The sequence below is a fragment of the Emydura macquarii genome, unplaced genomic scaffold (genome assembly GCF_026122565.2).
Source record: "Emydura macquarii macquarii isolate MOO-44397 ecotype Brisbane River unplaced genomic scaffold, CSIRO-AGI_Emac_v2 contig_2768, whole genome shotgun sequence".
Lineage (NCBI taxonomy): Eukaryota > Metazoa > Chordata > Testudines > Chelidae > Emydura > Emydura macquarii.
The window spans coordinates 8224773-8250786 of NW_027132905.1; the positions used below are offsets into that span (position 1 = coordinate 8224773).

Here is a 26014-nt window from a genome sequence, read left to right on the forward strand (position 1 = left end):
TAAACAGTTATCAATTATCTCTCAAACAGAATATGCTTTAAAAAAAACCCTCAAAGGTTATAAAGGAGGGACCCAGATGTACATTGCATTTGAACCAAAAAATCATATTTTTGTAATGTGAGACCGTAGATCTAAAACAAGACAGCAGAACCAACTGGTGAGAGTGTGTAATATCAAATATATGCACTCTGGGACCAATTTTGCCACTCTTTCTCACGTTGAATAGTGCCTTTCTCTTCTTGAAATCAATGGGACTATTCCTGGAGTAAGGTACTATGCCACGTGGGTCAGGTAGTAGAACTGGACCCAGGAATATTATAGAAAGTGAAGGCAAGAAGTCAGATTTTTCAGGTAAATTCACATGAAAGTACAGTGACTGCATGCATAGTCATGGAAACTGCATGTGTAAACAACCAGCTAACTATCCAGCTGAGAACATGCATCAACAAATGTTTTCTAGGCCCTAATTCATGCAGCATCATGTATCATTTTAACTGACTCCTGGAGCTGATCAATAGCAGGAAGAGACAAATATGGATTATAAGGAAGCCTACAAAAGCCCCCTCACAGTTTTATTCCAAATTTTGATTTGCTATTCGGGAATAAATTTGTAGAGTAAATAATGGATACAAAGGAGTGGGGAAAGCAACATGGAATACCATTTAGAACACAACGAATCACAGGAGACTAGAAAAGGTAAATAAATGCTACTGCTACAGTTACAGATGGAAGAGGATTAGACATTGACTATCTAATATTTTTTTAATGCACAAGCATAGAATCCCAAAATGCAAACAGATCACATAAGTTCTTAGGGCTTGTCTACACTTGAAATGTTACAGCAGCACCACAGTAACTGCACCACTGTAGAGCTTCAGTGTAGACATTACCTATGTTGATGGAGGAGTTCTCCAGTTGGCACAGATAATCCACCTCTCTGAGGCCTGGTCTACAGTACAGCTTTTGTCGACAAAACAGTGAAGGCGCACACATTGAAATGCTCCTCCCACTGATGTAACTCACCTGCTATGTCAATATAATAAAACCACCTCAATGAGAGATGCAGGGCTTATGTCGGTGTGGTTAGGCGACGCAGTGTCAGTGTAGACACTGCGTTCCTTATATCAGCTATTGGCTGTCATAGCCCAGTTGAGCGACTGGACCCAGCTCCAGGCTGAGAGCAGGGCAAGAAACCCTGGGCAGCTGAGCCGGGTGTTAAATTGGCTTAACTACACAGCTCAGGGGTGTTGATTTTTCATGTCCCCGAGTGACATAGTTAAGCTGCCTACATTTTTGAGTGTAGACCAGGCCTTATTCTGCTATTGTTACTCATGTTGAGTGGTGTCTCATGCCACAAATAATTCTACTGGTTTCAATGACCTACTAGTGGAATAAGGTACTAGTCACTGTGAGAAAGGGTGGAATTATCCAACCCAACGGGAACTCCCCCATTAATCAAATTCGACATTCAGGAACCTCTTTCCCTGAACCCAAATCAAAATCGTGTTTACCAACTGCAAACTCCAGGAAACATCTTCTGTCCTGTGTCCAGTTCTTTGAATTACCAAAAGACTTAAAATATTTTGCACTTGTAAGACCTCAGAGTGCTTTACATCTATCAAGCCCAATGAAAGCCTCCTACATTGATACATGTAGCAGATCTGCTCTCTATAGGTGTTCCAAAGTCATTCTCATTTCACCATCAGGTAATCCAAGATTTTCACATGATTTGCTCATGGCTATACAGGAAGTCAGGGTCAGGATCAGAACATACGAGTGCTGAATCCCTTCTGTTACTACTAACGAACTCTCCCTCCACTATATCATTTTTTAAATTCTGCTCTGATCTGCTTAGTTAGTAAAACAATAAATGTTGGGAGTTGATTTTATTGTGTCTGACACATCACATGTCCTGCTGTTACAGATCTCTATCGCCATGTGAGCCCACCTGGATATTGGACTATAAACACCTTGTATGCTGATCTCATTTGGTGTTATTTTCTTACAAAAATATAGGTTGCTTTTAAAATTTCTTGGGCTTTAGAATGTAGATGGATCGGCTGAGGATCCACTTCCTTTTAAGAGGGAAGTTGTATTATTCAGTATCGGAAGAGGCTGTCCATTGTTTATTAGACATAAGACTGCTCCATTCTAGATCGAAGTCCCAAAGACAATTAATTTTAAAAGTTCACAGGAAGGTTACACAATCCTCAAAACACTGACCAGCAAAACATTAAGACACAGCCTGTTTTGAACCCCGGTATCATAGGAAAAGTTTCCCATTTATCACCCTTATATTAGTTAGCCTTTATATAGTGTTGCGAATGTACGCACTGTTTTAAAGACTGGAATAAGGCAGTATCCTGGCCCCTGAGAACTCACAGTCAAACAGAGAGAAGATCAAACATCCAGGAAAGGGAGGTTGCAAAGAAGACATGGGGAAGGAGATAAACGTATAGAAGAAATGGAGCTGCAAGGAGGATTTGAAGGGAGGAAGGTAAATGGCTGACGGAACGTGAGATATTATCCCAAGCATGGGAAGGGCATCATCTAAAAAGATTCAGAGAGGAAAGTAGGGGAAGAAGAAGAAGGAAAGAGTCTCCTCATTACCCAGGCTCCAGCAGTTTACAGGAGACGTAGAGGTGGGGCGTTAGGCCGGGGAAGAATTCCCTCAGTGTAGGAGCAGTGTACGACCAGTTACATTGGCCCTTTGCTACTTTCCTCAAACTCTGGTGCATGGAGGCATTTACGAAGCTTCCTGCCCCATCTATATGTCCATTGCAGAAGCAGTGTACAGCAGTGCAGATTCAAGAGAGTGGCACAGCCTACAGACAGCTCCCAAGAGGCTATTTTAAATTAGAGCCGCTCTTGACTGCTCTAATTTATGCCACGAGCCGCCGCAGTTCCCAGCTGGGCCAGAACCCATGTGGCCACATGGTGGCTTCAGAACGCTTTTGCCCTTTTCTCCCAGACCATGCCTTCTGGGGCTGCTGCACAGAATCAAACTCTACGGTGCAGTGAGGAGTGAGGTTTGAGAAGGCTCAGAGGCTCTGTTTGGTTTGGAGGAGCACCCAAAATTGAGGTTCTGTTTCTGCAGAAGGCCTTGTAAGCTTGTCTCCTGTAGGAGGATGCAGGTCTACACTAGGCAGAGCAAGGATTAGCTGCATGTCATGTCCATTCCTTTCCTCATTAAGGAGCTGTTGTTTGTGCTACAGTAGCTGAGATACCCTCATGATTTCAATTCACCTTTGCAAGGCCAGCGTCCAAATCACATAGAATACCAACACAGCTGACACTATTTGGGACCTTTATTGGCAACATCAGCAGAGAAGCCAAGGACTAAATGGGCCATGGAGACTGAACTACTTTCTTCCTTTAAGCTGGTCTCTCCAGAACAGGTGTGACATACATTGGAAGAATTAGACAGGGGAGCCTCACAGCTGTTGCATGTGCTGTGGATAAAAAGAAGACTTACAGTCCAACATCTTTCAGGGGACTTAATGTGTTTTAAAGGGAACTTGAAATAGAGAGAGAAGGTTTAGCATCCTAGATTAACCTTTCAATACCAATCCAACTTCTTTCGGTATGAAATACAAAATGAAACCTTATGGCCATTCCCAAAACTAAATATTTATTTCTAGGAATGTCTTGTAAACTATCGACTACATACCCGGGTGAAAATTCAAGACAAAATTAGAAAACGCAAAGAAGTGAGTCAACAGAAAGTTAGGCACAACTGAAAACGTGTTTTTTCCAGTTCATCAGCAGTTGGCAGAATTTACTCTTAATCCTGATGTGTATATCCTGAGATGTCTCTCAGATCAATTGTAGAGTGTCAACACACTGCTCTGCCATGTTATTACCAGTCTTATTTAATCATTCATAAGGAACAGCTTCAAAGAGAGGATACAGATACCTTGCAATTCTCTGATTTGGGAGCTACTCATTTGAAGTGTAACAGAAAATCCTGGTGCTGAATAATTTAGGGCAATAAGGAGAGTTGTCTTTAACTGACGCAAGGGAAGAGAACAGTGTCTAGAATTTAAATACATAATGGCAAAAAAAAATCAGAAGAAAGCAGTGGCTGAAAAAAACAATAAAAATACATATTGCAAAATCCATCCATTGTGAAATATTTACTGAGGGGGACACAGACGTTTTTGTTGAAATATGTTTCTAGTTTCCAGAGTCAGAGAGTTGAAATCCAAAACTCAGACCTTCAACCTATAATAGTCAAACACCAGAAACTATTCAGAATGGGAAAAACAAGGCCTTTCAAAGTTAAAGCTGACAAGGTGGGCGTGACACAATCTTGACACACCCTACCGTCACTAGCTATCACAGCACACCTGTCTCTGTTTGCAATGTCCTCTGCTGATCTAAAGCAATTCCCTAAACACGCAGAGTTCAGGATGGTGTTTCGTACAGTTCATTTTCTCGGACACACAGAGTGCGTACTTTCAATCCAATGGCTTTTATAAGGGAAAACGACAAAACATGAAAGAATAAAAGTAAAGTCTCTGTGAGAGAGTACACGACATGACTCCTTTGTCACCGATTGCATCTGAAGCCGAATACAAAATGGCACTGCCTCTGACAGATAGCTCACAGAAATTTAAAGTGCAATACCCAGAAATAAATCATGAGTACTTCTGAATTTCCTATTGTTTGATTCAGTCAGATTCCTCTCCAAAATTTCTGACACAATACACAGGAATTTAGTCAAGTAACTTCCAATGACTAATTTACTTCTTAGTATGATGATCTGGACATACGTAAGCATTAAACAAGGATTAGCTGTTCCCAATATTTTGCTTCCATGGCAGCGAATAAGCTCCAGTTTTGAGCCATTTTTATAACTATTACTCACATGTTGACTGGCACCTGATACGCATTGCATGCACTGTACCTTTCTCTCAGCTAACTGCATATTAATCTAAAAGGGTGGTTAGCCTTAACCCAAATAGTGTCTTAATCTAAAAACCAAGATAAAGCAAATGTATGAACCCAGTGTTACGTCAATAGCATATTTTCTGACCATTGAGACACAAGAAAATGTTTAAGCCCTACTAGCTCAGAGTCCATGCAGCACCAAAAGCCCACATATTCCTGCTGTTCCTCTAGTGAATAGTATTCTGGGCTCGGAGTCAGGAGACCTAGGTTCTATTCCTGACACTGACCTGCTTTGTGACCTTAGTTATGTCATTTCCTCTCTCTGCTCCTCTGTTTTCCCTTCTACCCCTTCGCCTGGTTCAGCTGTAAGTTCTTGGGCCAGGGACTGTCTCTCAGTTCGTGTATGTGTGTGTGTGTGGCGTGCCTAGTACCAGGTGCCCTGATTCCTGTTGGAGCCTCTAGGCACTACTGTAAAATAAAAATTTAATAATAATAAATAATACTCTAGTTTGCTTGATGTCACCAATGTCCCTTAGAAATCCTGGGCCCACGAGGCCCTCCCCTCCCGCTCTGCAGCAGCTTCTAAAGGGCCATGCCAAAAGCAAAAGAAACTCTGGACTGATCTTCTTGAATATTAGTTAAATTTATTCAGAGGCTGAGTCTCTTACAAAGTCCTAGGTGTGACCCTCTTCCCCTTCTCCCCAGCACAGATTTGCCTCTGCAGAGAAAGAACTGAGCCTTAAGCGCTTAGCGAATGATCCTGAAACAACTCACGCACGTAGACTATGCTCACTACTCCCAATGCAGTGTATGGGACTCATCGTGTAAATAAGGGCCACTCACCCTAACAAGCTTTGAAGAACAGGCCTCAGTTAAAAATAGGCTAAATTTTCACAGGGCAGATGGGGCCAAATCCTGCTCAGGCTTACATCTAACCTGAGTCACTTAGCAAAGCGATTAAGTACCCCCCAAGCACTTAAGTTGTCTGTCTATTTACAAGCAGATCTGCTAGTGTTACCTAGCCAGTCCCAGAGTACATATCTAGACATTATGTCTGCTATCCCCTCACCAAGTGTCTACCCAGGGGGTAGTTAGGGAAAGGGGGAGGTCACAGTTGGAGATGGAGAATGGGGTGGGCTTTGCCCAGTTAGATCCTTCTGGCTAAATTATGGTGCGTAGCAATCATGAGGGTAAAAAATATACCCTTGCCTCAGTTGTAAAGCAAATGGACTACATCACAGGTAGACTCGTGTGTGTGAGTGTGTGCATGCACACACGTGTGTGTGTGACTGCAAAGCCACACTAGCAAGCAGAAAGCGTCCCACGCAGTATTGGTGTTAGTATCTTTAAACCAATGTCACTAAACAGCAATTGTCAGATTTCCAGAGAAAGGAAATATTCTCAGCCACTGGCCCAGATTCTGCTCTCAGTTCTACTGGTGTAAGCCTAGAGTAACTAGAAGGCTGCACACTTCCGTAGGACAAACTGTACACACAGCTGGGCCCCCTCACCCCCACTCCAGGCTGCCCGTCTGAGGGGACCTGGCCAGAGTTGGCAGGCAAGGGATCTAGCTAGGAGGGGGTGAGAACCCTGGCCAGAGAAGGGTGAGGAGTTCACTAATCCTCATCCTAACCCTAAACCCAGAGATCACTGCTTCACCCCTGTATCCAGAGTGATTCAGCTCCCCTGCCCCAGGTCACTGCCTCACCCTGTATGCAGCGGGTACATCTACACTGCAATTAGACACCTGCAGCTGGCCCATGCCAGCTGACTCTCGAAGATCAGGCTGCGAGGCTGTGGTAGGCTTCCAGGGTCAGGCTGGAGCCCTCCCACCTCACAGGGTCCCAGAGCCCAGGCTCCAGCCTGAGTCCAGAAGTCTACACAGCAGTGAAACAGCCTCACAGCCCAACCCCCGCAAGCCCGAGTCAGCCAGGGGTTTTTAACTGCAGTGTAGATGGACCCTCAGTGACCAAATAGTGAGTTGAGTGTCAATCCAGCTTCCCTGGTTTTCGTCAGGATCAAGAAAGTTCTGCCCACTGGTGCCGAGAATATCCCCTGAATGGATGGATGGGATGCAGTTTTCAGAAGTTATCACGCTATAGACAGACAAACCGAGACGTGCCATCAAGGTGAGTGTAGAGCCTTGCTTCACTCAACCAACTACACGGACTCAAATGAATTTAGCTTCATCGCTCTGAGCAAAATTTGGCCCAGCATGCAGGGGACGTAGGCTATTCGCAGTGGGGAACCCTCAAGTCCTTATAGGGGGCTGGGTCTTTTTTCTCTCCTAAGGATTTTCTTTAAACAGCTCCTCTTTGGTGCCAGCTGGTTTATTGCATTAATTGTTAGGTGCTCTCTTCTCTGAAAGCACCGTTAGCCTGCTAGCTGCTTCCCAGGCTGCTTCTGTGCATTCCTGCTCAGTGCATCAATGAATGCACCTGCTTCAGGAATGGGAGCAAAGCAGCCCTCCGGCCAGTCTGCGGATCCAACCTACTGGGCAATTGCTGCTGGGAGCTGCCTGATGTCATTCGCCAAGCCTCCATTGGCAAGCTGTGGTGGGCTTGTTAAATGGCTCCATTTTACCATCAGGCACTGAGCCAGCCCCTCTGCAGTTTGCCAGGCCGCTTTATGCTGGGCTAGGGCACCGGAAAGAATAACTGAAAAGAATATTTAATTAGATGAAATGTCGGACCTGTCATCAATGACAATGTCCCTCTAATTAGCTAGTCGGAGACTGTAATATGCTACCAGTAAAGATATTGCTGTGCTCCCTTGGGGACATGTAGTGCTGTCTAACATGTCTCACAGATGTTAACAGAAGCCACATATGTGGAATCGAAGGCACCAGATAGCCCTTGTTAATTATGATGTCAGTTGTTATGTGATGTTCCCTGCTTAGGGTGCCAAAAAAAAACCTTTATCCTTGATCAGGCCATTTTGTGATGCTCTTGAGTGATGAAAGGTATGCTTTTGAGCCTTCCTCAGCCTCCAGGACAGCAGACATCAGGGAAGAAGATACGCAAGGCGGCAGGAGAATTCTCTGCAGGTTTTGAGTTATGGGAAGCACACTCACTATTTGTGCTCCCAATTCAGATTTCTCTCCTGTGGAGAGCCGCTCTCCCTGCTTCTCTATATTAGAGCTACCAAAAAGTTCTAGGAAACACATCTTGATACATGGTCGAGGAACCACTGCATCAACAAGTGACTGGTTCTGGCTCCCACAGGACAGAGCCCTTTCCTTGTGGAGTGGCTGGTGGCAGACTTCCTCCCTGGATCTCTAAAAGGGATCATCATAACCTATATAACAAAGTGTTTGTCACCAACTGTGCATTAAAATGGATATATTCACTGAGTCTTAACAGCTCTTTCAGAGACACATACTGCAGATACAGTAAAACAGAAAACAAGCATGCTTTCGTAATCAGTTTGGGATTTGCTTGCACAAAGCAACCAAATTTAAAGGAATATTTCTGGAGCTCTCTTCTCCTCTTGGTTAGGATGCAAAGCATGGCAGGTCACCATCCACTCAATGCCACACACATTGAATCTTTTCAAAAATAATCCCTAGGGGGTGACGCAGGTCCCCCTTTTTTTTTCCTTTGGCAAAGCCCAATAAAGAACAAGTTGCCCTTCCCAAGTCACTTTCCCTCAGGCTCTCTGCAGTCACAGACCTCCCCCAGACAATCACTGTCAAAGTCCACTGAAAGAGGAATAAAAAGGTTCTCCCCTTCCTCCAGTTGTAATTCACAAGCTCTCTGCAATCACACATTCTCCCCAGAGATCTGTGATGACTCTTTGGGGAATCCAGCTTCTCCGTTTCCCCTGGAGAAACAATTTGCTTCCCAATCTCTTCCTGTTATAAGAAAAGGAAGCTGGTTATACACCTTGCCCCCTTTCTGTGGCGGCCTACTCTGATCTGAGGCTCTGAAGAGAGGCAACAGATCAGGTTTGCTTCCCAAACTTCCTTCCCAAGACATCTTCCTTCTCAGAGGCTTCCTTCTTCGTCCTACAAGTACGCCTGTATCACGAACCTCCAGAATAGAGAGGTTCTGGCCCTAGGTCTTCCCTTGCCAGTTAAAAATGGCCGGCCCACTCTGTTACACAAGGCAAGAGGCACCTTAGAATTACCTCAAATAGATATTAGCAAAGCTGGCCATATGCCGATTGGTAAGGCACTGCTTGGCTTGTGGCAATCAACAGGAGCCCAATTTCTCCCCAGGATGGGAACCCACAGTTGTCTCAACAACAATGTCACCAGAAGTCATACAAGATCAGGAGATCCCCTAATCTGGAGGGAGCTCAAGAGTTTACCTCAAATTCTATCCATCTCCTGCAAAAGCTTCCTTGTTTGGGGCTTGTCAAAGCCCTCATTATTAAAGCTGCAGCAAAGCATTGAATAGTTGTGTGAGCTGTAGCAAACAAGCCCACCAAAGCTTGCGTGCTTCATCTTGCAAATCCATTGCCATGTTCCTCAGCTCTCTTTCTTTCTCTAGCACACACATACGCTGTCCATTGTACACGAGCAGCACGTCTCAGAAAGGAAATATAAGCACACATTTGCATGAGCAAGCCTGCAGGAGACTCAGAATGTTCCTGGCATGTCAGCACATCTCACATGAAAGGCAACATGCAGAACAAAACAACTGCATCGTAAGCTTGTGCTCAACGTACTGTGCACGTGTGGTATGCATGTACTTCTCAATCTGCCAATACCCGAGCATGGAACACAGGGCAGAATGGAGGCTGAGAATAAAGGACACAAGAATAACAACTCTGTAGAAAACTTAATACAGAATGAGAAAGCATCAGATTCAGGACTATGTGGGTTTGAAATCACAGTTGTTACTCACAAGTGACTCCATGAATAGGGATTTCAGCGGGTTTGGTTCGGTTTTACTAATAATGGTTATGGTTAAAGGCTATGATTAATATTAACATTTTCATTGTACAGCACTCAGTGATCTTGTGAGAGGCGCCCTATAAACGGGTGAATAAACATATATAAAATAATGAGGGAAAGGTGTGTGCTTGGTTTGTGTGTAGTCAAAGGAAGTCTGATATGAATGACCAAGATTAACAAAGGCATTCATTACAACTCCCAATACTATTTATTTAAAATATATTACTAATAGAGAGAATGTGGTCCTGACTCTGATCGTCTACATTTTATTTACACAGGCATAAATCTGGAGTTATCCTGTTGATTTTTAAGGAATTATTCCAGATTTAGAGAGGTGAAACTGAGATCAGAAACTGATCCTGAAATAGAAATATAGAGGAGAGAGAGAAAGAGAGAGAACAAATTGCTCAAATACACCTTAAAAGCAATAAATTGCTCTTCAAATAAACCTTACCACCAGGAACATTCTCTGTGCTAACCCCCAAACTGTGCTAACTGCTACACTTCAGGGATAATTTTGTCCATTTAATTCACAGAAGTTCACTTTAATTTGGAAACCTGGTAAAGTTGAAGAACTTTAAATAAAAAACAACCTAAAGAGGTTTCTCATCAGGTGAAATTTCCCAGAATCGTTTTATTCTTAACTTTATTTTCATTTCCAGTGGGAATTTCAGAGGAAAGCTGTCATTTCTATAGCTCCTTCAATGCTTATAAACCATCTTAAAATATGGCTCAGACCAACCCAACTCTATTCAGACAAATGCATCCATCACATACAGAATGGAGCCAACATCACAATTCTGGAGAACCCTGCACAAGTTTGCTCATGCCACCTGAAAAAGGAAACCCTCAAAAATACCCTGCAAATGTATAAGCAACCAGATTTCCTCATCTTCCTCCCCCCCTCTCTTAGAGTTAATTAGTGATTTTTCCCTCTCCTTTTCTCTTCTCTATAATAAACCCATCCGATCTCCTAGACAGGATCGGCTTCCATCCCCTCCCTTCCTTGTGTTGAGAAATTGCGGGGAGTTGAGTCGCTCTGCATATTAATGAGTTCGCAGCAAGGGCAGCAGGAGCTGTTTTAAAAGAGGACAAGAGGAGGAAAGAGGCAGAGCTCAGACAGGAGCTGAAACTGACAGGGCGGCAGCAGCAGCAAGCGAAAGGAATCCAGGCGTTCTCTAAAGTTCCTTCCCTGGCAAGATCAAGCCAGACTCTCAGTGAATCCGCGAGAAGAGAAGTCCGATTATATAAGCGAGATCTTTGACACATCGATTTCGATACCTGAGGTTTTACCATGAAGCCCCTGACAGCAGTTTTACTTCTGCTGCTCGTTGCAATGTGCTTAGCCACTGCAGAAGGTAAGTTTGTACCTATCACCTATTTAAACTTCTTTCCAGTGATTTTTTCCCCCCTCAGTACTCTGTGTTTGCTCCTTGAAAGACAATCATGAGATTTATTGGTGTGCTCAGTCTGTATTGGGAAGAATCGATATGACAAATCTGATAGTAGTGTGAGGTAGCCCCAAACTGTTGGTTTTTTAAGGTGTAATTGGTGGTAAAATACCAGGGACAACGTTGTGCTCTCAGTTATAGTTTTACATTCCAACTTCATTTCACCCAGTCGGCCAAATTCTGCTGTCATTTATTCTGGTATATATCTGGAGTAAATGCTCTGAAATAATGGAGTTACTCCAGATTTGTGCTGGGGAAAGTGTGCAGAATTTAGCTTGATGTGGTAGTGCGGATTTAAGGGAGGGTGAAATCTGGACAGAGATGTGTTTTAGTTTTCCATGAAAATGATGGTTACAAAATTCTGATTTTTGTCAGGCTTGGAATGTAACTTTAGAATTTGTGCAAGTTAAGAAATTCAGAAGCACAGCTTAGAGTCCCCCCCCCCCAAATTCTACTTGTGAAATTAGAGTGAAGACAAAGACAGAGCACTGTGTAAGCTTATTCAACTTTGCAACAGACTTTTGAGTCTTTTCTTTTGCATTTGTTAAAGCTTAGTTTAACCACAGCAGGTGCACTTTAAAAAGTCTGCACTGACCACACTGCAATATATTTACCACTGTATTTCCAGTACTTTAAAATATATTTCTCAGGGAGTTATTACACCTTTCCGTAGGAAATCAGAAGGAAAATATTGTCTTTTTCAGCTCAGCAACTCTAAAAAGTGTAACTTTTTCTATAGGTTTTTAAAACATGACTAGCCCATACATTTACATAAGCTAACAGGGCGGGTAAAATTTCACTGCAGTTCGTACACAGTAAACTTTGTACACAAATGGGTAAATACTTTCTCTTATAGGATCAAAGTGCAAATGCTCAAGAAAGGGTCCTAAAATAAGATTCTCTGCTGTTCAGAAGCTGGAAATCAAACCAAAGTATCCATACTGTAAGGAAAAAATGATCATGTAAGTGTTCATGTATGCTTTCCACTATGTTTCAATGTACCAATTGAACTGCATCTCTCTGTATTGCAACCTCTTTCTGTGTGGGTTGTTTTTCATAATTTCCTGATATACTAATTTCCAATATGTTAGGCACAATAAAATATGTAGCTACGTGAACAAATCCCATCTGTAGTATTTCAGTATAGTAGAATCTGCTTAATCCTATAAATATCTAAAGAAGAGTATCGCCTGTGAGAGTAATTATTAGCTTAACAAATAACAGGGTCAAATTGTACTCTCAACTGCACAGATGTAAATCCAAAATGCTAAGCAAAGGTTACCCTGGATTTACATGGGGAGTAACAAATGAGAACAGAATTGGGTCCACAACAGTTTCAAGTAATGAAGAATCATCCAAATTCATTGGGTCAAAATTTTGTCTCAGTTACATTCGTACAATTCCCCTGACTTCGGTGGGGTTGCATGGGTTGTAACTGAAAGTAGAATTTTATAAGAAAAATGTCACTATCTGTATAAGCAAAAAAGCCATGCATTGACCAATGCTGGAATGAAACCTCAACTGATAAGCTAAAACCAAAGGAAGCTCTGAAGATTAGATTAGTGGATGTATTATGGTTTTGAAACAATGGCATTTGAGGGGGCGTTAATGTATCCGGTTTTGTATATTGTAAAATTTTTTTAAACGTTTTGCACAAAACACAAACAGGTTACATGCCTGCATAAGAACCATAGGGTGAGAATAGCTGAAAAAACCTATTCTGCTATTGATTCTGTTACTCTGCAACGAAAGAAGAATGTCCTCCAAGAGAGGTTGTATTAGGTGTTGATCAGATCTTCAGCAAAAAGGCGAGGCATTGAATATCTTGTAGCATTTGTTCCTTACCAGTTAATGTTACCAAATTTACTTAAACTTAGAAAGATGCTTCAATATGTCATGGTGCAGTAGATTTCTCTCTCTTCAAACCACTGACTGTTCTCAGTTACTCCAATGTGAACTCTAGGTCAAATTCTTTTCTTTTGGTTACTCTGATCGGGCCCAATCCTGCCTGCATGGAATGACTGGGCAAACTCCCCATTCAATAAGGGAAGAATTGAACCCACTTACTTCAAAGCAGCTATCCTAGATTTGCCACCAATGTAACTGAAAGCAGAATTTAGTCCAATTTAGCCCAGAATTTAGCCCAGAATTTAGCACTCATCTATCTAAGAGCAGGAGTTGGCAGAACGTAGGCAGCCCAGAATGTATAATTTATATTTAGATTATCATTGCCCAAGTAACTTTTTTAAAGTGTTTAGATTGTAAAAGTGAGGCATGGTGCCCAGAACAAAGTCAGCTCTCAGATTCCAAATTAGTCATTTGAAATAAACGTGTCGAGCAAACGTTTTGAATAAACCACCTTTTGAACTCTCACCGGGACTTAAATAAACAACATTTTGAATTCTCTTAGGGAAAGTCATCTTTGGCAAGGTGGTAATAATATTTTTAATCAACATGTCCTCCGCTCAGGAACTCTTTCCCATTCAGCTGGTGCACACAGTCATTTCTATTTCATGTCAATCACCTAGGGCTAACAAAAGCAGCTGAAACACGCAGCAGCATAAAAGCAGTTGGAGAACTATTTGCAGCTAGAGACTTCAGCCTGTGCCTTACAGTTTGATTGTCTGCTGGGAAAGCAAGCCGCAATCTGCTCTCCCCAAGCAAGATGCCAGCAGAAGCAGGATGGTGAAGCACTGTCAAGGAAACAATAACAAGCTTTTCTAGGATAAGTCTGTGAGAGACATCTGCTCCAAAGCATTAGAAGCATGGCCAGATTTGGCAGCTAAGGAGAGAAGGAGAAATTGTGAGCATGAAATAAATCTCATGAATGCAACTTCCCACTTTCAATAAGAATGTCAGGAAAACATATAAAATACGTTAGCTTTTGCTCAAGCGCCTTGCCAAAAGAATTAGCTTTCAAACTGGGCTCTGGTTTCGAGTATATCTGTGCAAATTTGGAGAAACTCTATTACTTTGCCTTACGCTGGTTTTGCACCCGAGTACTGTAACTAGCTGGCCATTCCTACTCTGTGATGAGAGACTTAAGACTTCAGTGGAATTACACCTGCTTTACACCAGTGTGAGAGGAGGATAAGGCCCAGATGTTGTAATTAGTACTTTAGTAGGGGGTGACTCTTAGTACTTCAATGTAACTTGAAATCAGTACTACAGAGAAGTGGGGGACAATGGATGGGAGGGAGCTCATTGGAGGGAGCTGTGACCAGAAGCAACTGATACTGTAATTCCAGTTCCTGTAATTAATTTTTGTGGCTGTTGCTGAGGGAATATAATCAGTTATGATCTTGATTGTCCTCCAAACCTCCCCATAAGCCTGACCATTCTCCGGTCTATTTACATGGAAGAAGTGTGTAAACGATAGGGTAATTAGCAGAGCAGAAGCTATTGAAATATATTGTTTGGAAGAGATTCATCTAATGACATAAAATACACAGGTAGAACTGGAAACGTTTGTGAAAGACAGCAATCCCTGACTCTTTGGTGTTGGCTAGACCTGCTCCGAGCAGGCTTAGCCAGCATGGTGATCAAAACCCAAGCAGCTGGTCTACACCACCACTTTTACCAGTGCTACCACCAGTGGAGCTGCAGTAGTGGAACTGTAGACAGCCTGAAAGTGAATTCAGCTAAATATTTGTGAGAAGAGGGTTTAATTAATTGACAGAGTGGTAAAACTCTCCTTTAGTTTTATGGTAGCAGGCTCACCCTATTATTAAAAACATAATGAACAAAATCCTACACTGATTTATATTCCATCCAGTTCCTATCACTCACAAATATTTGGAGATATATATATAAACACACACATACACACAGAATATGTGCTATATATTTCTCAAAGACTTTGGTAGAACTCTTATTGCTGTCCATAAGAACTGCCAACAGAGATAAGAGTTTCTTTATGCCATTTAAAAAGCGGATGGAAACAGTGCAACCTCCTAGAACACATCTTGTCTTTGAGTACAAGAAGCTTTATGACAGTATATAGGAGAATAAATGGACCAGCCTACCCCATAGCTACTTGGTACAATACGGAGATGATTTTATGCAAAATCTGGACATGCTAGCCCTGATTCTAAAATGTGTTACCCAGATCAGCCACGTGGCTATGGAGTGGTTTGAAAAGTCTTCTCATGTCCCCAATTTGTAGTTGAGCACAGCAACCAGGAACCTGATAGATCCAGCCAGCTGAGATTTCCCCTTGATTAAGGAGTTGAGCCATCACAGCAGCGCAGCACGACCTGGTTATTTTCCCCAACATAGAGAGACTAGCCAAGAGAAAGGGTTGTAGGTTTAACTATTTTTAGCTGTCAAATGGCCCCTTGGAGCCATAATCAGATGAGCATGAATTATCCATCCTGATAATCCTAGGGGCTGGCAAAGACACTATACAGCTACCTTTGGTCCCTTGGGGTATATCCCCAATCCCAAGATGGTACAAATATACCGGAACCCACTCAGTATGAGACTTGTTGCAAAACTGTCTTTGAAGTGGATGCTCTAAAATATGCAGTATGACTTCCAGCTGAGATTATCCTAGCTCTCAGCGTACAGGCTTTCCCACAGGGTAACTCCCAGTTGGCTCAGCTGAGAGAGCTGTGGTCTATGCAACACCAATGTTCACTCGACTGGGACAATGTGCAGGAATCATACGCACGCAGAGAAAAAGTGCAGTCACAGGATGGGGTATTCTGCTAAATGGGAAAGCCCCCTCTAGTGTCTGGCCTCCAACTGGCAGGCATAAGAGAGGCTAACTGGGTTGCGCATGTCCCATATACTAGTGGCAAACAGTGCATCAGTCACTAAAGTATGATTCAACTGTATGGATTTATCCAAAGATCTATTAGGAATACAGAATAACCCTTAAAAAGAAAGACTAGCATTCATGATTGTTTTTCCCCCAGCACAGAGTTAATGGTATAACTCCAAATGATAAGACAAACATCCATTATAAAACAATACATCTCAGTCTGAAAACTCCATTAGTAACCCATCTAGTCAGATAATCATGCCATTCATGTTATCATAATTTGGTAATAAACTTTAGTACAATAAAGTTGCCCTGCAGCACTTTTCTGAAGCAGAGTTATGCACTGTTGTTATCTTGGTGAGGTCCAAGGTCAGAGGATATGGTCTGTATTTTGTAGCATTGATTCCCCCCTTCACCAACACGCACACAGACCCTTGACACCTTTTCCTACTTCTATTATTCATGCTTCTGATACAAATGATATGATATCTTGTGCTTTTGCAGCATTAGTTTGCCTCTTACTGGGGGCAAAACCAAGCAAGCCAGAATTCAGCCCCCATTCTATTACTAGTCAGTGCAAGATGTACTGATTCCCTGGGCCAGCTTCTCTGGGGCTGCAACCAAGAATTCAGCCCAATAGCCACATCTGAATAAAAGGCAATGTTTCCTCCCGCTGTCTCTGTCCTTTGTCTGAATTTTTCATTGTGGTTCCCCTTGCTGATTTGTAGAGCAAATGTACGAAAAGGTATTTTCATAAAAAGTTTGGCCTTTTTTTTCAAAAATGAAACTTCTGTGAAAAATTGTCAACATTCTCAGAATTTTCCATTTTTTTACACCGAAATTTTTATCAACTTAATTTTCTAAAATAGCTTTTGAAATGTTTTAGTTTAACCAAAAACTGTGTTCCCATACTAAAAACTTGGTTTCTAGAAAATGAAAATTTTCAATTAAAAATGTGGTAAAAAGTCACAGAAAAATATTCTGAAAGAGGAAAATTGAACCATTTTGAAGCCTTAGAAATAAAAACAACTTCGAAATTTCAATTTTTTTACTAAGTTATTTTCCCATTTCTTGACCAGTTCTGCTGGTTTGTCAATCAAATAATGACATCATCAGTATCATTTTAGGCCATTAATTAGCCAGCATTAAATGGTCGACACTCAAAGGACAAAGTAGGAGGAAACCAGAAGGGCCAGGAAGTAAATCAGCCATGTATTGCCTCCTTGCTTGGTCTTGTTCCCAGGGTAAAGTGCCATCAATCCTTGTGTGCTTCCTCTCCAGTGAGCTACAGGCAAGTTTGAATGGATCAAACAGTCAGCTGATAAAACTAGAGATGGTACCAGCGGGGTGCTCTCTTCCTTGCGCCCAGAAACTTGCAAAGCATACAGTACTGCTAATGAAAGCATTACTGCATACAAAGTCAGTGACCCAGGCCTAATCCTTACTCTTGCATGTAGCACTGTTCAATGGGACTTTTTGCACATGTAAAATTACTTGTCTGAGTAAAGGTTTGCAGGACTGGGCCCTAATTTACCATGTTATTTAAATCAGTTATTAGGTGTTTGATAGAGGGTGGAGTAAAACCACTGATTAAAAATAATGGGCAGCACAGATGGTGTAAATCAGCCTAACTCGACTGGTGGCCATGGAACTACACCAGCTGAGGACCTGGCCCAGTTTCATTATTGTGAACTCAAATTTGTACCATGGAATATAGCGGATTGCTATCCTCTCAGTGCACATGTGCAACTCTCATTCATGTGAATGGAATTTACCTCCAGCAAGAGAGTTCCACCTGGTGTCTATGAAATGTTAACAGTGACAAACGTGGGTTTTTCGTGATCTTTCTGAAGTGATCATTCCTCTTCCATTTCAGTATCACTATGCAGTCACGGTTCAGAGGAGGACAGCAGTACTGCCTGCATCCCAAACTCCAAAGCACAAAGAGATTAGTTAAGTGGTACACCATATGGAAGGAGAAACGCAGGTGGGTATTCATTTCACTCAGCAGAAGATACGCCTGTTTTCTGTGGGATAAAAAGTGGTGTCATTATAGGTAACCCACTTTGTTCCTTTCAGCAGATAACGTACCATTTTTGCTTGAATGCTTGAAACACAGCAGCACAGAACAGTGAAGTATAATAGTCCTAATGGCTCTCCGTACTAATTAGACAGAAATGGCTAAAATCCTCCTAACTAAAACGCTACAGATAGCATATTAGTTTCGCTGCTTCTGGATCTATTTTTTTTTTTTTAAAGCATCACAGCTTGAAGGTGAAAAATGTGCTGCAAAGTTAGACACTATTAATAGAGTCTTGAGATTATTATTTAGACGCCTACAGTAAAATCTCATATGCTAAACAATCAATTAAATGCAAACGATTTATTTGATAAGACCTACAAATTACCTCTGTAAATAATAAAATAGTGTAAACTGCTCTGAATGCAGTTCATTCATAGTTTAGGGCCAGGCTGCTCTGAAAATAAATATTAATACTTTGCATTTACACAATACTTTTTATCTGATGTTTCCAAAGTCTTTTACATATTATCATTTCCAAATTAGAGCTGAGGAAAGAAAGGCAATTACTTGCCTAGGATCAAACACAAAGTCAGTGGCAGAATTAGGAATAGAAACCAGGTCTCCTGACTTCAGGTCCTCTGTTCTAAGCACTAGGAAACACTACCACCCTATGATTGCCCAGATCTTAGCGCATTTTCACCAAGTTGTAATTTCATGATATAACTCTCTATGGCTTGATTGCTGGATGCAATGCTACCTTTCCCCTTCCAACCCGGCCTTTGCACAAACTGAACTGTCAGTGATAAACAGAAAAGAAACAGAGACCTAAATGGACGCCAGATATAAAATGGATTATGTTGTCTGTGTAAATAATTAAGAAGAAGTCCAAAGGAACAAAGGGGAGTTTCAAAGCTATTGGCTTTGAAAGGTAGCTGGGTGCCCTGTAATAATCTTCCCCAAAGTAGGGATGTCCAGTGAATTTTTGGAACTCATTATCAGTCGAGGAGCTAAGGCAGGAGAAATGTGAGAAAGCTCCATTTCCTCTCACCCCACTAGTTAGTCTCCCCATTTCTTTTGGCAGGAAAGGGGTAGCAGAGAGAGGACATACTGTAGATGGAACTTAAAGAACAGCCTGGGGAGGAGGAGTGAAAGTCCTTACCATCATACCCCTCTGTAACCATACCCCTCTGTGTGCTGGGGGAAGTTGGATCTGTCTGAGCTCTGAATATGCTGGCATGAGGTGGAGTACTGTAGATGGGTTATGAGAAGAACCACCACATGCATGCTTACATTGGATCCAACAGTGGTCACTCTTGCAGCCCCTAGAAATGGGCCTGGCCATAGGCACGGATTAGATCCCATTTCTCCTCTACAGTCACCACTCAATTCCTTGCGCAAATCCCATTTACTCAGATGGTGTGCATGGGGGACTCAAACTGCATCCATTTAGAGTGCTCACCTTTGAGATCTACACCTGTTATTGTGATGGTGCAATAGAACGTCAAGCGCTCCTCCTTGACAAACATACACTGCCTCATCTCATTGCTGTATCTACTGCAAGTTTGCAGCTCTGAGGATATCCCAGTGGTACTTGGTTTTCAAGGAACAGGGTTGGAGGACATTGCAAAGGAATAGAAAAGTGATGTGCCCCTGGTTTTTCTAATAAATCTATTTGGAACTCTTCTCTCATTTCTACCTTTAAGCTTCAGGTCCCAGAATACAAATAAGCTTCACGAACCACCTGGAAGGGACACAGTTACCAGCAGGGCTGCTTTAAGACCTTGGTAGGCCCTAGGCACGCTTGCCTTTGTAGGCCCCCTGACCGAAATAACTAATTTGATTTTAAGCTATTAATAAATAGGTTTTAAAATAAAAAATAAAAAAATATATATAAAATGTATTTTCGTAGGCCCTGGAAGTTTCGTAGGCCCTAGGCACTGTGCCTATTGTGCCTAATGGATAATACGGCCCTGGTTACCAGTTTAACATTCTTTTTCACATTCTGGAAACGCGCAACACTATTTTTAGAAAAGAGGGTAGGAAAGCCTTCATCAAAGGTATAATGAAATCAGCATGGGAGAAATCTGAATAAAAATGTAAAACTAAAGAGCATGTAAAGGGTTAAGGAGTTGTGGAATGTTGACACAAATGCTAACTGTGTAATGCACGTGGCATAATCTCTAGTGAAAGGCCAGCTCCAGAACCTGAACGAAAGAATCTGACTGGGGACATCAGATAGAATGTACAGTGGTAGCTCAAGCACACTGAATGAATCAGTCATCTAGTAAAGGGTGTGGAAGGAAAGACTCCCATTGACTTCAATGGGAGTTGGGTCAGGCACATGTGTTTAGAAATCTTCCATCTCCTCCGTAGCAGTAATACAGAGCCGAATCCTCAATCCGTGAGAGCTGTCTCATTAACTTCAGTGTAAATAGTATTGAGCTGAGAATGGGATCACATCAAACTACTAAAAGTTCGGTTGACTGAGCCAAGGGCAAATGCAAATTATTTTCTGGAAATGTCTTGTTTGCTGCTGTGCAGGGTGAATAGTCAGGCTGATGAACGCTTAGTGTGGCATTAGTGTATGGAAGGGCCACCACTCCGTGTCGATATTTTTGCCTGACTCTCCGCTAGTTCCGTGTGAGCTGTTTATGGGCTGGTAAGGAAACAGTATGCACTGTAAAATATCAGCTCTTGTGTAATGCCCTATTTCCTTACTCTTTTTAAAGGCTACCATTAAAACAACAAAGGAAATGAAGCCACAGAATCTTACATTCAAATAACGTTACAGACCTGCCTTAAGCTTACAAAAGCAAGACGCATTAGCTTTAAGCCTGCCCAGGCAAAAGTCCTGGTATCACATGATCTAAAGACTCATGCTGTATAATGACACTGCCTGGGGTCTTAGCCTGATCTTTGAATTTCTTTGTGTGGGGGGTTTGTCAGACTTTTAATACCAACTTTGACATGTTCATTATGCCTTATTAACATACTTTAGATAGTCAACCAACAGGACAGTAAAGCATCAATATCCATCTAACTCTGTTGCCTTTCCAGATTCACAACATAGGGTAGATGGTTCCCTAAACAGTGAGTTACCCTGCAATGGGCCAGGAAACTCCAGAAAGTGTGCTTGCTACTGTGTGTTTAATCTGTGCTCCCTTCCTCACATCCTCCTCCTCAAAATACAGCTTGAGGGCAGGCGCAGGTTATGATTGTACATCATATAATGTAATTACACATATTCATTGGCTGAAAAGAAGTAGGAATTTCCTTAACCTGTGCTGACTACAATGACGGCATATTGATACCTTCTGGAAACCTTGAAAAATATTCCATTTAGAGAGAGCCCTCCCCAGCCTATATTGTACTATCTGCGTGTCCCCTCCAGAGAAGTAGGTGTCATACACCTTGGTATCTCAAGACTGTGGGTTTCGCTTCAGGGCAGACTGTTCTATAACAGGAAGTCACCCCAATGCCAGCTGTGATTCTAACTCCTTAGACACACCAGCTAACCATGCTGCTTATTAATTCCCTAGGCTTTTGCCACCCTCAGTATAGAACATAAACAGTACCCTTTGAAATCCCCTTCCCTCTTGACATTAACTATGTGGACCCCCGTGACAGTAGGCCCCTTTCACTATAATGTCACAGAAAATCCAAGTTCCTTGGTTCTCAGAGGACCAGACACACACCACAGGTCAGTTCCTCCTGATCTCCCTCATTTACCCAATATGGCAACACTCAGTCCAATCCTGTAATAAACTTATTTAGCCTTTATTAATTAAATGAAAATGAAGCCATCGATATTTGCACAATGCTAGGAATACACAGACAAAGACAAACTGAGGTTATCTTATAAAACTTCTGTTCGAAGTAACAGTCTTATAGGTTCAGCTTCTCAAGCTTATCCCAGCTGTGGGAGCTAAAGGTCCATTCCCTAGCACACAAAGTCCTTACTTCTTAGGATTCAGTCCAGTAAAAAACCCAGCTTGTATCTGAAAACCCTGACATCTTCACTGTTCTGATCCCAGAGCTCACAGATGCAAAAGATGATGGGGGGAGTTCATGAGGTAATTCTTCGGTGAAGTCATCCTATGTGACACATCCCTGGGTAGGCGTCTCCCATTCTCCATTGTCCTGTAAACAGGTTTCTACCTCCTGTACTGCTTTTTCAGTGGGTGTCAGTGGGTGTCAATTGACAAGGGGTGTAGCCATTTCTACAGGCAAAACTCAGCAATGATTAATGGCTCTTGTTATCATGGGGTCTGTCCCAGCCATCTGAGAGTTCTGTAATGCACATGTCCAGTTATTACTCTTAACATGACAAATACCGAGATAAGTATATGAGCATTACAGTCATCCGTTCACCCGCATTTAGGAAAGTCCAAACACTACGTGTTTTACTGCAATTTTAACAACTTAATTTTAAACCAGCATTGAGCTAGTTGATAAATAGGCCTAGAGTTGACCTAAGCCTCCAGCCTCACAGCAGAATCCTGCTTATTCCCCACCTGAAGTCTCCATTCCCCTTTTGGAACATCACATACAGCTGTTTTTGACATCATGATGATGTCACAAGCAGGGAAGAAGGGCCATAGGGATACTCTGTCAGGGCATGTGTCCCTAGAGGCTGCAGGTCCATCAGAAAGGAGGCCAGGATGGCTAATGGTTCCTGCCACTCCTCTCCATTTCAGATGGACGGCTGTTGGCTGCACAGCCCAGGAAGTGGGCAGCACTGGCCTATGGAGGGGAGCATTGCTAGGTTGGACACAGAATGCACCGAAATTCAACACAACTTGGAGATGCCCTCTATGACAGGGGTGGGCAAACTAAGGCCCACGGGCCACATACAGCCCGTATGAGCATTTCATCAGGCCCGCTCCCTCCTCCCAGTTTCGCCCCTTCCTCCCCTCCCCCCCGCCCTTCTCCCACCATGTGGGCCCAGCGGCTCCCTGAGTGGAGCTGCTCCAGGCCCCAAGCAGTGCTACGCGGCAGCTGCTCCCCCGCACAGCCCGGCGCCTTCCCCCCAAACCCAGATGTGGCCCTCAGGCCAAAACGTTTGCCCACCCCAGCTCTAGGAGGACCCCCAGAGAGTAGCAGTGTTTAGGGTGGCTCTGAATTTCTTCCCCCGCCCCATGAAAATTTTTGAAAAAACTTGCCTTTTTGCTAAAATTGTCCATGGTATTTTCCACGTTTTCAGCCCAAAAAATCAAAACCCAAAAGATTTTGGCCCAAAACCAAAAGATTTGGCTGAAAACTGATGTTAGCTAAAATGTTTTGACCAAAAAAAAAATGAAATTTTCCACAGACAGCAGATACTCTTTGCGAAAAATGTTGTTGTGATGAAAACTTAAAGCTTTCATCCAAAAACAGTTTCCATAGAAAAATTTCCAACAGCCCTAGCGGTCTGTAAAGCTTGCCTGGTGATAATTTGGGATGAGACAGATGTAAACTGCAGCTCCCAGTGGCAGCAGGGTTAACTGATCCCAACTGCAGGTATCATAGAGAGAAGCAGCAGCAGCAGACTAACTTTTCAGCAACCAAGAGACGGGTTTAATCCAAGCCTCTCTTGTAATAAAAGTTTAGGGAAGAAACAAAACAATAAATTGAACCCAATCCTATTGCCATCAAAGTCAGAGAGGGTTTGCTAGTGACCGCAATGGGAGCTGGACTAAGCCCACAGAATGTCTTTTCATGAGGTGTCACTGGTTTTTCAAGTCAAATGTAGTGTAACAGTGAATTCCAGCTTTCCCAAAATATCTCTGGGACCAATTATAATCATGCCACTGTAGATTGTTTTCATTTGTGAAGACTGCATGCCTGGAATGTTTCAGCAATATTACAGAGGAAAAGTTAAGTAATTCTTCTTTTAAATATTTAAACTAGCAACATATTTTCACATATTAGCTTGTATTTTTCCCAGGGCAAAAAATACATCGTTTGATGTGGATTCCCTAATTTTAAATGTATTAATAATCCTTTCAGTAGATTTAACTACTCTCGGTGCATTCAAGTAAGGAAGAAGGGTAGAAACTTAAGACCATATTCTGCTTTCTGTTGTGCCAATACAACTAATTTTGCTGAAATTAGTGGTGTTCCTCCTGATTTCCGCCACTGCAAATGAGAACAGAACTTGGCTCCTAGTATTTAATCACCATGATGGTGGGGAAAGTTTTCACTGTAAGCAAAATTACTTAAATACCTACCTCTCCGTTTCTTTTTCCCAGGGTTTATGAAGAATAAGAGGAAAAATCTTGGTAAAAGGAATGGCATTGTTTGGCTGACTTAAGAAATGGACTCTGCAAAGAATATTTCTCTCCCACAGACATAAGACACAAATTCTATATTATTATAAAGCACTTTTTACCAAGGGTCAGTTTTTACATTTTATAACTGTGTGCAGAAGGCTCCCAGATTTGTCTGTTGCACACCTCAAATTTCATACCTGTCTGCTTTTTACTGAGATTGTGAAAACTCATGCTTTTCATTTTAAATAAATGCTTTTTTTTTTATTCATTCAGACATCACTATGATTGCAATCGAGCTTTATAAGCTCATTAGACAAACAATATTTGTAGTATTATACAATAGTGTCCCTTATCTTTTTGTATTGGGAAAGCTTAAGTGATGTGTTTAGGGTTTCTAGTAACGCTGTGCAGCTTCCACCATAGTTGGACAATGTAGGGACTGAAGAACAGCTTGCTGTGTAACATGCCACTGAAGTGTAGTGGCATATATAGCTGCAGAGATGCCGTTCCTTAGTGGCTTGTCAAATGACTACAAACATCACTTTGTATCTGTTCTTTAATGATCTGAGGTCTTGCTGAAAGGTGAAATGCATTACATACCCCCACTTAATTTTTTTCATACACTAGAAAACATTTCTAGAGCAGTTTTGTTACTAAAAATATGTTTCATTTTTTTCACCTGAGGTTCTTGTGAAAAGTTTGCAGCTTCATCACTTTTAAGATATTTTAATTTTCCAGAATAACGTGTAGGATTTTGTAGATTTGTAGCAAAAATCTTTAGATCTTTAAAAATCTTTTTATGAAAAATCTGAGGGCAACATATCAAATAAATATATATGTTTTAGTCACAAAGCAACATATTCATTATTTTGAATGTAATACCTAAATATTAAGCAGTACATTCCTCTTTTTAAAAAGAAAACTACCTTTTCATGTGTAAATATACTACAGGATGTCTCCCTATATTATCTTTCTGTATAATGTATTGTTCTACTAAATTATCATATGCTATTTAAATGTTTGAAATATTTAGAAAGTTGCATGCAGATTTCATATTTCTTTCTAAGACAAATGGAAAAATAAGTAATAAAATATATTTAAAAATGCCAAAGCCTGTTTTTCAACTTCATTAAGACATTGTGAAACTCAATCCATTTCTAATGCTTTTTTATCAAGATTGCATTGATTCTGAAAGAGGCATAAAACATTAGTGAAAGAAGCTTAAGACACATAAGCAGTGGATATCCTGAGAATATCATTTATGGCCCAATCCAATTCCCAGTGACCTCAATAGACGTTGGACTGGACCTTAAATCTAGAGATCCAGCCTGTGTGAAAATGATGTAAATTCCCAGCAAATATGAAAGCCTTTGTGAGTGTTATATTTAATACTACTAGGGGTTGCAGGGTAAAGCACCCAAGTTCAGCTAATGATGTTCAATAAAGTAAAATCCAAGTTTTTTTCTAATAGGAAAATAAGATCACTATGAAATTTACATGCCGTTGAAGTTTGATGTCTGTGATATTGGTGATACTTACAAAATATCAACCTAGCACAGTACAGACTAATGTTTTATTACATAGGGCCAAGTACTGCTCCATTGTCACATTTATTGATTTAAATCAATAGGACTCGTGTAAGATGAATAGGATTTAACTCAGAAGGAAATCTATAACCTTTGTATTTACTGACAAGTGTGAAAGTCCAGGTCACTGAAATCAAGGGATAGG

At 41.7% G+C, this 26014-nt stretch overlaps 1 protein-coding gene across 1 annotated transcript; it reads left to right on the forward strand.

Moving 5' to 3' along the window:
- Positions 1-10882: 10882 nt before the first annotated feature.
- On the forward strand, positions 10883-25386 carry CXCL14 (C-X-C motif chemokine ligand 14). The gene is made up of 4 exons (XM_067566449.1): positions 10883-11151; positions 12101-12206; positions 17886-17996; positions 24263-25386. Exons 1-4 carry the CDS (start codon positions 11088-11090, stop codon positions 24276-24278), a joined length of 297 nt encoding a protein of 98 aa, XP_067422550.1. The 5' UTR covers positions 10883-11087; the 3' UTR covers positions 24279-25386.
- The last annotated feature ends 628 nt before the right edge of the window (positions 25387-26014 follow it).

What these genes read in the sequence shown, in the direction of transcription:
- CXCL14 (XM_067566449.1), top strand. Translation starts at nt 11,088, where the DNA reads ATGAAGCCCCTGACAGCAGTTTTACTTCTGCTGCTCGTTGCAATGTGC. An exon ending in GTGCTTAGCCACTGCAGAAG is followed by an intron (nt 11,152 to 12,100) that starts GTAAGTTTGTAC and finishes TTTCTCTTATAG; the next exon opens with GATCAAAGTGCAAATGCTCA. An exon ending in TGTAAGGAAAAAATGATCAT is followed by an intron (nt 12,207 to 17,885) that starts GTAAGTGTTCAT and finishes CTTCCATTTCAG; the next exon opens with TATCACTATGCAGTCACGGT.